We start from the raw sequence: 14,389 nt of genomic DNA on the forward strand, positions 1-14,389 counted from the left end.
GTCCTAACAAGCCACAAGGCCCTAATAGGACAGAAAAAAGACCCCATAAGAAAATCATCGTGTTTCACCCCTTACATTTATTCACTATGTGCAATTTATACGAAATAAAGATAGTGAGGAAAAAAAAAACACAGGCAGAAATAGTCAGCATTAGGAATCCAGCCGCGTCCTGAATCTGCCGCAGGTCACACTGGGCGCGGTAATAACCCTCCCTCATCGTTCTCTTCTATTCACCTCAGTGTCCCTCTGCCCCACTACTCGCCCTCTCCTACCACGTGACCTATCCGCCCCGGTGCAGACCGTAGACTGTGAGGTAAACGCTGCATGCTGGACTATTCCCGCATTAACAGTAAGCTCCGCCCCTCCCGGTCACGTGACCCAGCCTGTGCCCGCGTGTTCCTGATGAGAGGAGGAGGGGGCTGAGCGCAGTGACCGGAGCGCGGTACAGACGGAATGGCTGCCGGCATGTACGGTCTGTGCCCGCTGCTCCTACCGCAGGATCAGAGCGGGAGAGTGTATGATGGCTTCATCACGGCTCAGGTAGAGCGAGGGACATACAGGTGCTAGAAAGCAACAGGCAGCTGTGTAACCCCGCCCCTAACTACTGGCCACACCCCTACAAGTGGTGACCACCAATAATCGGGTCCTCTATAGTACCCCAATAATCAGTGCCCTCCGTATAGTACCCCAATAATCAGTGTTATCCATATAATACCCAAATAATCAGCATCCCCTGTATAGTCCCCCAATAATCAGTGTTATCCATATAGTACCCCAATAATCAGTATTATATATCCAGTACTCCATAATCTGTGTTATCCTTGTCACCCGGTCATAGTGATCCATAACAGACAACTCCCAATTAAAAGTGCATATAAGACCCCCAGCAATCAATAAAGTGATTCCTTAGAGGGGTTGTCCGGCCTTAGAGTGACTGCAGACTTGTGAACCCTCCCATTGCGCTCTGTGAGGATTCTCCAGCACTGGGAGCGTGCGGGCGGACATGTGACCACAAGTGTACAATGTGCATACTTCCGGCCACATTCCGACTAGACTAACTTCGCTGAATACACTTGCAATGTGTGAGGCTGTGCACGTCTAGTCGGCATGTGATCGCATGTATGTAAATCACATATTTGCAGTCGCCTGCCGGCACTGGAGAATCCTCACAACGCTCAGTGCGTGCTCTGAGGATTCACCAGTCCGTAGTCACAGAGTGACTGCAGACTTGTAGCCTAAGGCTGGACGACCCCTTTAAAAGACTTGTCCTCTTTCAGAAAACTTTTCCCAATATGCACAGTTCACTGTAAAAAGTACAAACTGCTTTACTTACCCTCCCCGGGTCCTGCGCTGAGTCTCCGCCGCTGCCCTTTTCTTGGTTGTTTGGTCGCACATTGACATCGCTGCAGCCAATCTCGGAGTTCAGCAGCTATACCAATGTTGGCTTCAGCAGTGACAACATGACGTCACCATTGCTGCCAAACAACAGAGACCAGGGCACTAGCGGAGACTCCGCGCAGGACCAGGGGAGGGTAAGTGCCCAACTGGCAGGAGAAGACCATGTCCTGCTGCTCTTCATTAGCATAAAACTTCTACAGCTAATTACAGAAGAACGACAAAACAGATTTCTTCCAAAAATGTATCATTTTAATCAGCTTTAAAGCGCCATTACAGCCATGTCTGTATAGTTAAGAGTCCACAATCTGCAGACAGATATTTGGAATTAACCTAATTGACTGTTGTAGCACATTCCAGAGAGCTGGTGCAGCACGAGAGAATTCTGAGTGCTTCACACTTTTACTGCAGCCTTACTAATGACTCCATATTGCAGAGCGGTAATACAGCCGGGTGCGTGAGCTTCCCTCCCCAGTAAGTGGTGTCTCATGAGTACAAGACCCTTTAAGAGGCTGCAGTTTTTTAACTCATGTGACCTGAGTATTGTTTTCTTCTTTTTACCATTGTTAACTATTACACAAAAGTAAGAGGCAGCTCTTTATGGCTGAACACAAAGTGCGGCTCCTCTGAATAGATCGCCTACGTGTGATGCTGAACAGTCGGCCACACCTGACCTGCCGCCGGCCTGTGATACGTGCACATTTGTAAGCGGTATCGTGTGTTTTCTTCACCTTTTGTACTAGCACCTACCATTGTTTAGTTATAAGTGGCTTTTTTGTTTCTTTTTTAGTGTTTCTCTTTTTAGCTTGTTTTTCCCCCTCCAACAGGAAAAGGACTTTCGACTCAGGGTCATTTTGCCAACAGATTTACAACTACAAAATGCCAGGTATGCCACGCGACATATTGCGGTAAAGTATTTATACATTTATGTTATTATATTGATGAATAGTTTGTATCGAAGAGCTAGACAAAGCAAGTAAAATGAATAGCCAGTATTAATTTTTTATATTTCGATAGATCAGACTTGTACGAACGCAGTGATATCAAATATGTGTATTTTTTTTCTTAATTTGGTAAAACGGGAAGGGCTGAGTTGAACTTTTATTTATTTTTTGTAAATTTTTTTCACTTTTTTTTTTTTTAGAACATTTATTTTTTACTTTTCACTGTATTTGTTAGTCCCCTTAGGGGGACTTGAAGCTGCGACTATCGCTATTGGATCGCTTGTGCTATATACAGCAATGCCACAGTATCACTGTATATAGCAAAAATTACAGTCTCCTATAATCGGCTTTCAGAGGAATTCCATCATGACAGGCATAGGGATCTTCAGTAGACCCATGGTCATAATGGCTACCCATTGGCACCCCACAATCATGTCAGAAAGAATGAAGCGTCCCCCCTGCTGGCACACTGTTAATGCTGCTGTCACAGATTGGCAGCAGCGTTTAACAGGTTAACAGCCACAAGTGATTATCACAGCCATCATCTGCCAGCAAAGATGCAGACTTTACTTGCAAGGCTGCATCAAAGTCGGGGAGCCGGCATATAACGTACCTAGTACGTCATATGTCGGTAAGGGGTTAATGGCTTCTGGATGTCGGCCACCACTGTCCTGTCAGTGCTTGCTTCTTAAATTGTGATGCTTCCAGATTGATATCAACTGTTTGCACATGGTAAAGGCCCCATACACATTAAACTAAGGTTGTCGGAACCTGTCGATATCAGTGGTCCGGGTAGATGTCGATTGCACATGTCTGATCGCATTGTTTTCCCGAGATAAGTCGCCGGCAGACTTGTAAGCTGGCAGTTTTCTTAGAGACGCACAACTTGACACAACAATATCACGTCGTCCTTCGGGAACAGCAGCTGTGACCTCACTAGAGCGGCACCGCTGTGGGAGGTGAGTATACAATGGTTTTATTTTAATTGGGGTCCTGAATTGATTAAGCTGAGGATGTCCAGTGGTGGAAACCTTCTTCAGGCTATTGGTTTTACTGATAGAACGCCATTAGAATAAATCAAGGACGGTCCGTCACCCATAAGCCACTATTAGGGCTCTTTCACATTGGAGGCACACATGGCGAGACTATCCTAACGTAAACCTCTGAAGGATGGCACTGCATAGGCACACCGCGGCATCCTTGGAGTGGAGGAGTCCACACTGTTGACCGTATTCCATACAAGACACTCTTGTCTCTGGTGAATGGACATGTTTGATGTATCAGCTTTTCTATTGCAAATACAAAATAACGTAATGTGAAAAAGTATATATATATAAAAAAAAAAAATGAATGACAAAAATCACTTGTTTTGTGCTAATCGCCACTGACTGAAGTGCATTCATGTTATTTTATTAAAGAAACAGTACAGCTATCCTTCGTGAAGTGTGCCACCTGATGTCGCAGGTACTCTTCACTGTGGAGCACTTTTATGTCAGAGATCCTATTACCCCACTTATTTCCAGGCTGACACTTCTATGGTTCCCCACCTCTCTTTTCTTACAGGGTTCCAGTACTTAAACAAGTTGTCCACTACCTTGATTCAGTTATTGGGTTTGCCATAAATGCTTAAAGGGGTTGTACACTACTTTATATTACCCCCCCCCCCCATGTATCACCCCGGGGCCCCTAAGACTTTTTGTAAATACCGTATGTTGCAGATAATGCCTGTGAGCGGCGCTATCACTGGCCACTCACAGGAATCACTTGACCCCTGGATACAGCCGGCGTTGACGTCATGACAAGTTGTGGGGTCTCTGTCTTCTGCGTTCCAGGTGGACGTCAGCGCGGGGTCACAGGCATTATCTGCAACATAAGGTATTTACAAAAAGTCTTAGGGGCCCCAGGGGGATACATTGTGGTGGTATAATAAAGTAGTGTACAACTTCTTTAAAGATGATGCCCCTAAAGATCCTCGTATACCTTTTATGCCAAGTTTCATGGTTTTCTATGCCTTTCTGCCTCCCTTCCTGTGTCCTGGCACCAGCTCTTTTGTCGCTGTGATCACTTTATTTTCAGAATCCTCCTCTTCCTTCTTACTACATTTCCCATCGTTCCTTGTGCTGAGCTGTAACTCCTCCCCCAAAGTCTCACAAAGCATCAGCACAATCTCCTGTACTGGACACTGCAGGGAATAGAAGTAATGCACAAAGCACCATTACACCAGACCTGGCAATAAAGATTATCCCAGGGCTGTGGAGTCGGTAAGCCAAACCTCCGACTCCTCAATTTCCATGACACCGACTCCAACTCCAACTCCCTCATGCATGGCTCATGTTTAAGTGATAAATGTACTGTAGCACAGATTCATCTTAGCTAAAAGTCTAGACCCTTAGATCAGGAATAGGACAGACCTTTATAGGACATTTCATAACTTTCCCAAATTCTTATGAAAAAATATTCTCCACAAACTGCATTGAATTACTGTACCCAATTTATTATATATTTTAGGAGTTGGAGTCGGTCCATTTTATACAGACTCCAACTCCACCAAAATGGGCTCCGACTCCACAGCCCTGGATTATCCCCTACTCTCCCTCACTGACCTGGATGATTGGATGGATGGGGAGAGATCTGAATGTATTAACATTAAAATAGGAATAAAGCAGGGTGTATATACATTACACATGGTATACATCAGTGTGTGTACATGTATATACACCATGCTGTACCGTCAACGTCTCTGCCTCCTGCTGGGCAGAGACGCCAATCCCCTCACCGCCGCGGTTCCGGTCCGGCGTCCTCCGGCTCCCCCCTGCCATTGCTCGGGGTGCGCGCATTGCGCGCAGTTCCCCGGGCACTGTACTTAGGGCGCGCGCTCCCTCCCTCTTAAAAGGTTCGTGCACGCCGTCCTAAAGAGTCCCCGGCCAATGTCCGGAGGACTGCTCTTATATAAGGCGCCTCCTCCAAAATGGAGTTGCGTGTGCAAGATTGTTGTTTGTGTGCTAACTCTCCTCAGTCCTCAGGTTCCAGTGCTCGCCTGCCTATCGGCCGTGCCCGCCTGCCTATCGGCCGTGCCCGCCTGCCTTTCTGCCTATCGGCCGTGCCCGCCTGCCTTTCTGCCTATCGGCCGTGCCCGCCTGCCTTTCAACCCGCATCACCTGCCTGTGTACCAGCCGTGCTCATCTGCTGTGCCTGTCGGCCTCGGCCATCAGTCCCGTGGGAGTCGCCTGCTCTCACACAAGGTCGGTCCCAGAGTGGTACCTGGTTCACCTTCCCGGTCCCTCCTTGGCTCACGGAGTCGACTAAGCCGCCGTGTAGCTAGGGTCGGTCCGGGTAGGCACTTATTTACGCCCCTCTGGTCCCTCCTTGTATCATAGCACAGAGGTTCCACCCCCGAATCCGTAACAGTTTGCACAGGCCATGGAATCCGGTGGCTCCCAGGCTCCTTAGCTCTCAGACCTGTACCAAGAGGTCTCTCGCCAGAGATCCCAACAGGATACTATCCTGTCCTATCTGCGGACAGTCAACTCCCGCCTGGACGCGCTGTCCACCCCGACTGTGTCCTCCTCAAACCAAACGGCACCCGCTCTGGCGGCGCCTCAACCCAGTGGCGCTGTGGCATCCGGCTTAGGACCCCGGCTTTCTGCGCCTCCACGTTTTGGTGGTGACCCTGCCCTATGTCGGGGCTTCATAAATTAGTGCATACTGCACTTTGAGCTCCTGGCACACCAGTTCACCTCCAACCGGGCCAAGGTGGCATTCATCATGTCTTACCTCACCGGAGAGGCGTTTGCGTGGCTTAACCCTCTGTGGGAGAGAGGGGATCCTCTGGTGTTCGACCTCTAGGCCTTCCTCGCGGCTTTCCGGAAGGCGTTCGATGAGCCCGGACGAAAATCTTCGACTGCCTCCTCTCTTCTCCGACTCCGCCAAGGGAGTCTCTCTGTGGGGCAGTATGCTGTGCTTTTCCGCACCCTCGCATCTGAATTTGCCTGGAACAATGAGGCTCTTGTGTCCACCTTTTGGGAGGGCCTTTCCAGACGAATCAAGGATGAGCTAGCCGGTCGTGACATATCTCCCTCTCTGGACGACCTGGTGTCATTAGCTACACTGATCGACCTCTGTTTTCAGGAGCGTTCTAATGAGGCGACCCGTGAGAGAAGACCCCTGCGCCTCGAACCAACCTTTCAAAGGCCAGTCTTGCAACCAGCATCCCCTCCGGTGTCTTCTCCAGAGTCTAATCAAATAGACCAAGTTAAGATGGTCAAGTCTCGCCAGGAGGTCCGCCGCACCGAGGGGACTTGCTTCTACTGTGGCAGTACAGAGCATCTTATCCGCTCCTGTCCTGTGAGACCGGGAAACTCCAGTGTCTAGGACCGCTCGGAGTGGTCGTCCTAGGCAAAAGTTCTTCCTCTCCGTCCTTGACTCATTCCGTTTCGGTTACCAGTGGTGAGACCCGCTTCTTCGAGACTGCCTATCTGGATTCCGGAGCCGCTGGGAACCTCATTCAACAGGCCGTTGTGGAGCGATATCAGATTCCTACCATACGTCTGGCTGATCCTTTAGCGGTTTCCTCTGTGGATGGAAAGCTTCTCTCTGAGAGCATCTTGTTTGTCACTGAGCCTGTGACTCTTCAGGTGGGAATGCTACATTCGTAGAGGATCTCCTTTTACGTGCTGTCCACTTTCTCTCATCCCCTTCTTCTTGGCCTGCCTTGGTTACGGAGACATGAGCCCGTCCTGAATTGGAGCTCGGGTGAGGTGCTCCGTTGTGGACAGGAATGTCATAAGTCCTGTCTGGTTCCGGTTCATCCTGCTCGACCTCTATCTACTCCAGCTAACTTACCTGGCCTGCCTACACCCTACTGTCATATGCGGACGTCTTTGATAAAAAGGAGAGAGAGACACTACCACCTCATAGGCCGTATGATTGCCCTATCGACCTAATACCTGGTGCTTCACCTCCTCGAGGGCGAATTTACCCCTTGTCGCTGGCCGAGACCCGTGCTATGTCTGAGTACATAGAAGAGTATCTTGCTAGGGGATTTATCCAGAAATCCACCTCTCTGGCTGGAGCAGGATTCTTCTTCGTCAAAAAGAAAGACTGCTCTCTTCATCCATGTATCGACTATAGGGACCTAAACCAGATCACCATCAAAAATAAGTACCTCCTGCCTCTCATCTCGGAGCTGTTTGACTTCCTAAAAGGCGCGAAGATCTTCACTAAGCTCGATGTTCGTGGGGCGTATAATCTGGTCCGGATTCGCCAGGGAGACGAGTGGAAGACGGCATTCAACACTCGGGATGGTCACTACGAGTACCACGTGATGCCCTTCGGTCTCTGTAATGCTCCAGCCGTCTTCCAGGAGTTAGTGAATGACATCTTCCGAGATCTCCTGTATTCCTGCGTGGTGGTGTACCTGGACGATATCTTGGTGTTCTCCCCTGATCTGCCCTCTCACCGGAGGGATGGTCGTCAGGTACTGCTGAGGCTCCAGAAGAATCGCCTGTATGCCAAGTACGAGAAATGCCTCTTTGAGCAGACCTCCCTACCGTTTTTGGGGTATATCATCTCTGAGACCGGACTGCGGATGGATCCCGAGAAGGTGTCTGCCGTCTTAAAGTGGCCCCGACCTGAGGTGTTGAAGGCTATTCAGCGGTTTCTGGGATTCGCTAACTCTTAGGCTGCATGCCCACTATGCGTATTTCAAGCATTTTTGCCGTGGAATTTCCGCCTCGAAAACTCTTAAAAAACTCTTGGTAATACGTGCCCCATGGTCCCCCAATGATAATCCGCATGTGCTGTGCACATGCTGCGGAAATTTCCGCTGCGGATTATCATTGCGGAAAAATACGCAGCATGTCCATTAATTTTGCGGACACGCAGCGTAATCGCCGCCATTGACTTGCATTGGACCGCGTGACATTCGCATCACTGCATCTGTACATGCGGATATCACACGGTTCAATGTGCGGATGGTACCCAGGTCTGGAGGAGAGCAGACTCTCCTCCAGACCCAGGTACCATAGAACCTGTTAAAAAAAAAGAATTTAAAATTAAAAAAAAAAAGATTATACTTACCTTCCGATGTCCTCCCGGTGTTTTCTCCCCTCCGTCTGGTCTGCTGTATGGGTCGCGGTGTTGTGAAGGACCTGCCATGATGTCATTGAGTCATGTGACCTGTCGCATGACTCAATGACGTCACCACAGGTGCTTCACACCACCGCGAGCCGCTCAAGACACCGGGCGCAGCGGAGAAAACACCGGGAGGACATCGGAAGGGGAGTATAATCTTTTTTTTTTTTTTTTTTACCATTATTATTCTTTTTTTTTGCCGGTTGCATGGATTTATATAGTGTGAACAAGTTGTCAAGCACTTTTCCAAGTGATGCTAAAATCGCTTGGAAAAGCGCTTGATAATCTGCATGCAGAAATGCATGCAAAAACGCTTGACAAAAGGCTTCTACCTGGCGGGAAAAACGCATGTAAAAACCGCATGCGTTTTTCCTGCCAGGGAGAAGCGGAAAAAATATGCAGCATTTCTGCATCATGGGCACATAGCCTTACCGCCTCTTCATTCCTCATTTCTCCTCCCGGACTGCTCCCATCTCTGCTCTCACCCGTAAAGGAGCAAATCCCAGGGAATTGACTTCCAAGGCGGAAAGTGCCTTTGTCTCTCTTAAACAAGCCTTCTCCTCTGCTCCAGTGCTACATCGTCCAGATTGCAATAAACCATTCTTTCTAGAGGTTGATGCCTCTTATTCCGGGGCCGGAGCAGTGCTCACCCAGAAATCCTCGTCCAGGCGAATGGTGACTTTCGGCTTCTTCTCCAAACTCTTTTCTCTGTCCAAGCGCGGTTACTCCATAGGAGATCGAGAATTGCTGGCCATCAAATTAGCGCTCGAAGAGTGGCGCTACTTACTTGAAGGGCTCTGCATTCGGTGGTCATCTACACTGGCCATAAAAACCTTGCTTACTTGCAGACCGCCCAAAGACTAAATCCGCGTCAGGCCAGATGGTCTTTGTTCTTTGCTCGTTTCAGTTTCACTCTCCATTACCGCCCGGCAGGCAAGAATATTAAAGCTGACGCTCTATCCCGCTCTTTCCTGTCTACCGACCAAGAGGAGGAGCCTTTACACATCATTGACCCCTCCAGAATAATGACTGTTGCTCCGTTTGACCTGTATCGTCTACCTCCTAGTAAGACCTTTGTAGCGGCTCAGGATCGGAAGAGGGTCTTACTCTGGGGTCATTCGTCCTAACTGGCTGGTCATGCCGGCCAGAGGAAGACTCTTCTCATTGCCCGACATTATTGGTGGCCCACCCTGCGCAAGGATGTTGTGGATATTGTCGCGGCTTGTTCCTCCTGTGCCCATAACAAGATACCTAGGCACCGTCCAGCTGGTCGTCTTCTTCCTCTCACCGTGCCTTCTACTCCTTGGCAACACATTGCTATGGAATTCATCACTGATCTTTCGGTATCTGCCAGTTCTACCGTCATATGGGTGGTCGCTGACCGCTTCTCCAAGATGGCTCACTTCATTCCTTTGCCTGGTCTTCCGTCCGCACCTGTGCTGGCTAAGGACTTCATCCGTCACATCTTTCGTCTCCACGGCTTACCCCTCCACATTTTCTCGTACAGAGGAGTTCAGTTCACTTCTCGCTTCTGGAGAGCCACGTGTAAGCTGCTGGATGTTACTTTGGACTTTTCTTCGGCCTATCATCCTCAGTCCAATGGTCGGGTGGAACTTATTAATCAGATCCTTACCAGTTTTCTTCGGCACTTTGTCAACGCTCACCATAGCGATCGGGTAGAACTTCTGCCTTGGGCCAAGTTTTCTTATAACAACCATGTGAGTGAGTCCTCTGCTAAGTCCCCGTTCTTTGTGGTTTACTGTCGACACCCCCGAATTCCGTTTCCCGTCTCTTCTTCAGTGGACAATCCTGCCGCGGAGTCTCTAGTCAGTGACTTTTCAGTGATTTGGGAAGACACTAGATCTGCGCTTCCTCAGTCCTCAGAGTGGATGAAGAAGCATGCTGATAAGAGATGTCTGGATCCGCCTCTGTTTCGTCCGGGAGACCAGGTCTGGCTTTCCTCCAAATATATCCGTCTCAAGATACCATCATACAAGTTGGGCCCGCGGTTCATCCGTCCTTTCGAGATTTTGAACTAAATAAATCCAGTGGCATACAAGCTGGAACTCCCTGCCTCTTTACGGATTCCCAATTCCTTTCATGTGTCTCTCCTCAAGCCTGTTGTACTTATTCCTTTCTCTGATGATCCAGGTACCACTCCAGCTCCAGTCTCTGCTGAGGACGTCTTTGAGGTAGAGAATATTTTGACCATCAAGAGGGTAAGAGGAAAGTCTTTCTTTCTTTCTTGTGGATTGGAAGCGGTTTGGTCCTGAGGAGAGGTCTTGGAAGCCCAGGGAAAACATTCATGTTCCTAGAAAGATTTCTTGCGGGCCTAAAGAAGAGGGGGCGTAAAGTGGGGGGGTACTGTAGCGTCGGCATCTCTGCCTCCTGCCGGGCAGAGACGCCGATCCCCTCACTGCCGCTGTCCCGGTCTGGCATCCTCCGGCTCCCCTCCTGCATCTGCCCGGGTTGCACGCACCGCGCGCAGTTCCCCGGGCACTGTACTTAGGGCGCGCGCTCCCTCCCTCTTAAAGGGGTCGCGCACGCCGTCCTAAAGAGTCCCCGTGCCAATGTCCGGAGAACTGCTCTTATATAAGGCACCTCCTCCAAAATGGAGGTGCATGTGCAAGATTTTTGTTTGTGTGCGAACACTCTCCTCAGTCCTCAGGTTCCAGTGCCCGCCTGCCTGTCTATCGGCCGTGCCCGCCTGCTCTGCCTGTCGGCCTCGGCCATCAGTCCCGTGGGAGTCTCCTGCTCTCACACAAGGTCGGTCCCAGAGTGGCACCTGTTTCACCTTCCCAGTCCCTCCTTGGTTCACGGGAGTCGACTAAGCTGCCATGTGGCCAGGGTTGGTCCGGGTAGGCACTTAGTTACGCTTCTCTGGTCCCTCCTTGTATCATAGCACAAAGGTTCCACCCCCGGATCCGTAACACATGCTATATACATACAGATAAGAGAGCTGGGTCTGCAAGGAGAGCTGGCAGTATTCACAGAAACAGAGTGAGCTCTGCTGAATGGAGCCCAGCCCACTCACACGGCAAGCCACGCCCACCCCATCAGTTTCCAGAGCAAGGAACAGAGGGAGAATCTGGCCATTTCAGTGCCATATTACTGTTCTGTAACTAACCAGATTTTCTACTTCTCGGCAGGTTAGAATGCAGTTGGCAATTAAAGAAAGTGCTGCAGGGATATGTGCACATCGTGAAGCAGGTACTCGACATCTGTATTGATATTGATTTTCTATGCTTGTTGTCTAAAGGCCCCAATACACATTAGATTAAAGTTGGACAAACTGGCGGGACTGGACGAGCATCTCATGTGTATTGAGAACCTCATGACTCTCCGCGGACAGATAATGTTGGGGTGATGAGGATCAGGTGGTGTGAATTTAATCTCTAGATTATTTTGACTGATAAATCGCTGGTGGAGTTAGGCCAGGGCTAACTCCGCTCTCCCCATAGAAAACACAACAGCGCTCAGCCGAACGTTGATGTGTAGGGAGAGTTGGAAGAAACTGCTGTCGGTTGGAGGATTGGGGTCGTCGGCTTTATAACTTGATTTTTGTAAGGTTTAGTAGGTGCCTGCGTGATATCTGAATTTATTGAAAGTTGATGAAGTTTTATGTGAAAACCTTTATTCCTAGTTTTGTTAAGTTTGTGCCTTTCCACCTCAGTTTATCACATAGAAGACTGACTTCAGAACGACTTGAGAAAGACACGGAAGCTAGAAAGTTTCATCTATATATTTCCTTATGTTTCATTTTAGCTCTTGCATCTCTTTTAAGTTGATCTATGTTACTGTGTGACAACGGCCTCTTCACATTCTCCATTCCTTTTAATGGCTCCGTCTGGGGAGTAGAAGTGTATGTATGTTTTTACTGACCTTTCTTCAAGCGCCAAAAAGAAGAAAAAAAAAAAAAAGTATCTTCTAATTATACTTCCCCACACATGGAAGAATGCTGCCGATCCTAAAGAGGATTTCCACTCTAAACCTAAGAGTAATTGTCATTTCAGAAAACTTTTCACATGTTATATTGACATGTCAAAAGTTTTGATAGGTGGGGGTACGGGTGCACGGTCTCCCGCACAGAAACGCCCAGATGAGCACTGTGCCCTTTTAATTGTAAGGGTACAGCCAGATTTAAAATTGATTGTAAAATCTCCACTTTATTGCGTTGTTCGTCTATATCCATGTGGTTTTTGCAGGCGGCACAGCATAAGGCCCATTTTGAAAAAAGGTTTTAGGTCACAGGGTAACTAAACTGTGCTGGTATGTGTGGCTGTACCCTAACAGAATTATAGTCCAGCTCACCGTGTTGCATCCTGGAGGAGTTCGGAGCACGGAAACGCCGCGTCAAGACATAGGAAACTGCAAAAAATGAGGAGGAATCCAGCTCCACGAGCAGTGAATGTTTTATTCACAAAAATACTTCAGGGACATACAAATCATTTCGTCTTTGCGTTTTCGTTTTTTGCTCCCCTTGATCCCAGAGCCATAACCTTTTTATTTTTCGGTCAATAAGGCCATGTGAAAGACTTAAGTAAAAAAATAAATAAGTAAAAAGAACTGAAAAAATATTATACCAATAGGTAAATTTGTGTAAAAACAAAAATAAAAAAGTACACATATTTGGTATCGCTGTGTCTGCAATGACCAGACCTATAAAACTGTCACTTTAATTAACCCCTTTAGTGAACACAGTAAAAAAATAAATAAATAAAACATGTGGCAAAAAACAAATGCTTTTCCATCATACCGCTGAACATAAAGTGGAATAAAACTCGCACAAAAAGTTGCAAGTAAATAAAACTGAAAAGGACATCTTGTCCTGCAAAAAACGAGCCACCATACAGCTCCATCAGCCGAGAAATAAAAAAGCTTTCAGAATACAGCGAGGAAAAACAATTTTTTTCTATAAAATATGTTTTGCTGCTTTTTCACAAAAACGATCATTTTTTTTTTTTTTTAAGTGTGCTATTGCTGTAATCGACCTGAATAATAACGCTGCCTTATCAATTTTACCACACGGTGAACGTCATAAAAACAAAAAACAATTCCTGAATTGTTGGTTTTTGTTCATTCTGTCTCCCAAAAATCTGAATAGAAAGTGATCAAAAAATGTGCCCGAAAATGGTACCAATAAAAACATCAACTTATATCACAGAAAAAAGCCCTCGCATGACTGTGCGGCAGAAATATACAGTGACATGTAAAAGTTTGGGCACCTCTGGTCAAAATTACTGTTATTGTGAACAGTTAAGCAAGTTGAAGATGAAATGATTTCTAAAGTTAAGAATGACACATTTCTTTTGTATTTTAGGGGGAAAAAAATTATATATTTTCACATTTACATTTTAAAAATTACAAAAAGGAAATTGGGCCAATGAAAAAGTTTGGGCACCCTTTGAGATTTGTGTGCTCAGATAACTTTGACCAAAATTTCAGACCTTAATTAGCCAGTTAGGGTTATGGCTTGTTCACTATCATCGTTAGGAAAGGCCAGGTGATGCTAATTTCCCAGCTTTATAAAAACCCAGCCTCCTCAAACCTTGTGCCAAAAAACAAATGTAGAATTTTTGCAAATTTATTAAAAAAGAAAATCTGAAATATCACATGGTCATACGTACTCAGACCCTTTGCTCAGACACTTATATTTAAGTCACATGCTGTCCATTTCCTTGTGATCCTCCTTGAGATGGTTCTACTCCTTCATTGGAGTCCAGCTGTGTTTAATTAAACTGATATGACTTAATTTGGAAAGGCACACGCCTGTCTATATAAGACCTCACAGCTCACAGTGCATGTCAGTCCAAACGAGAATCATGAGCTCAAAGGAACTGCCCAAGGAGCTCAGACACAGAATTGTGGCAAGGCACAGATTTGGATAAGGTTACAAAAGAATTTCTGCATTACTCAAG

At 47.4% G+C, this 14,389-nt stretch overlaps 1 protein-coding gene across 2 annotated transcripts in view; it reads left to right on the forward strand.

Annotated features, from left to right (window-relative positions):
• The first annotated feature begins 329 nt into the window (after nt 1–329).
• Nucleotides 330–14,389, forward strand: part of FANCL (FA complementation group L) — a 111,135-nt gene continuing 97,075 nt past the window's right edge. Inside the window, exons 1-3 of one of the 2 annotated variants that reach the window (XM_073672405.1) lie at nt 330–540; nt 2,223–2,281; nt 11,621–11,681. In XM_073672405.1, the coding sequence (XP_073528506.1) occupies nt 454–540; nt 2,223–2,281; nt 11,621–11,681 (207 nt within the window). In that variant the 5' untranslated portion in view covers nt 330–453. The remainder of the gene's footprint in view (nt 541–2,222; nt 2,282–11,620; nt 11,682–14,389) is intronic. The other variant, XM_073672404.1, reaches the window with a different exon arrangement.

Source organism: Phyllobates terribilis, unplaced genomic scaffold (genome assembly GCF_046119375.1).
Source record: "Phyllobates terribilis strain yellow unplaced genomic scaffold, ASM4611937v1 Scaffold_3__8_contigs__length_932513732, whole genome shotgun sequence".
Taxonomy (NCBI): Eukaryota; Metazoa; Chordata; class Amphibia; order Anura; family Dendrobatidae; genus Phyllobates; species Phyllobates terribilis.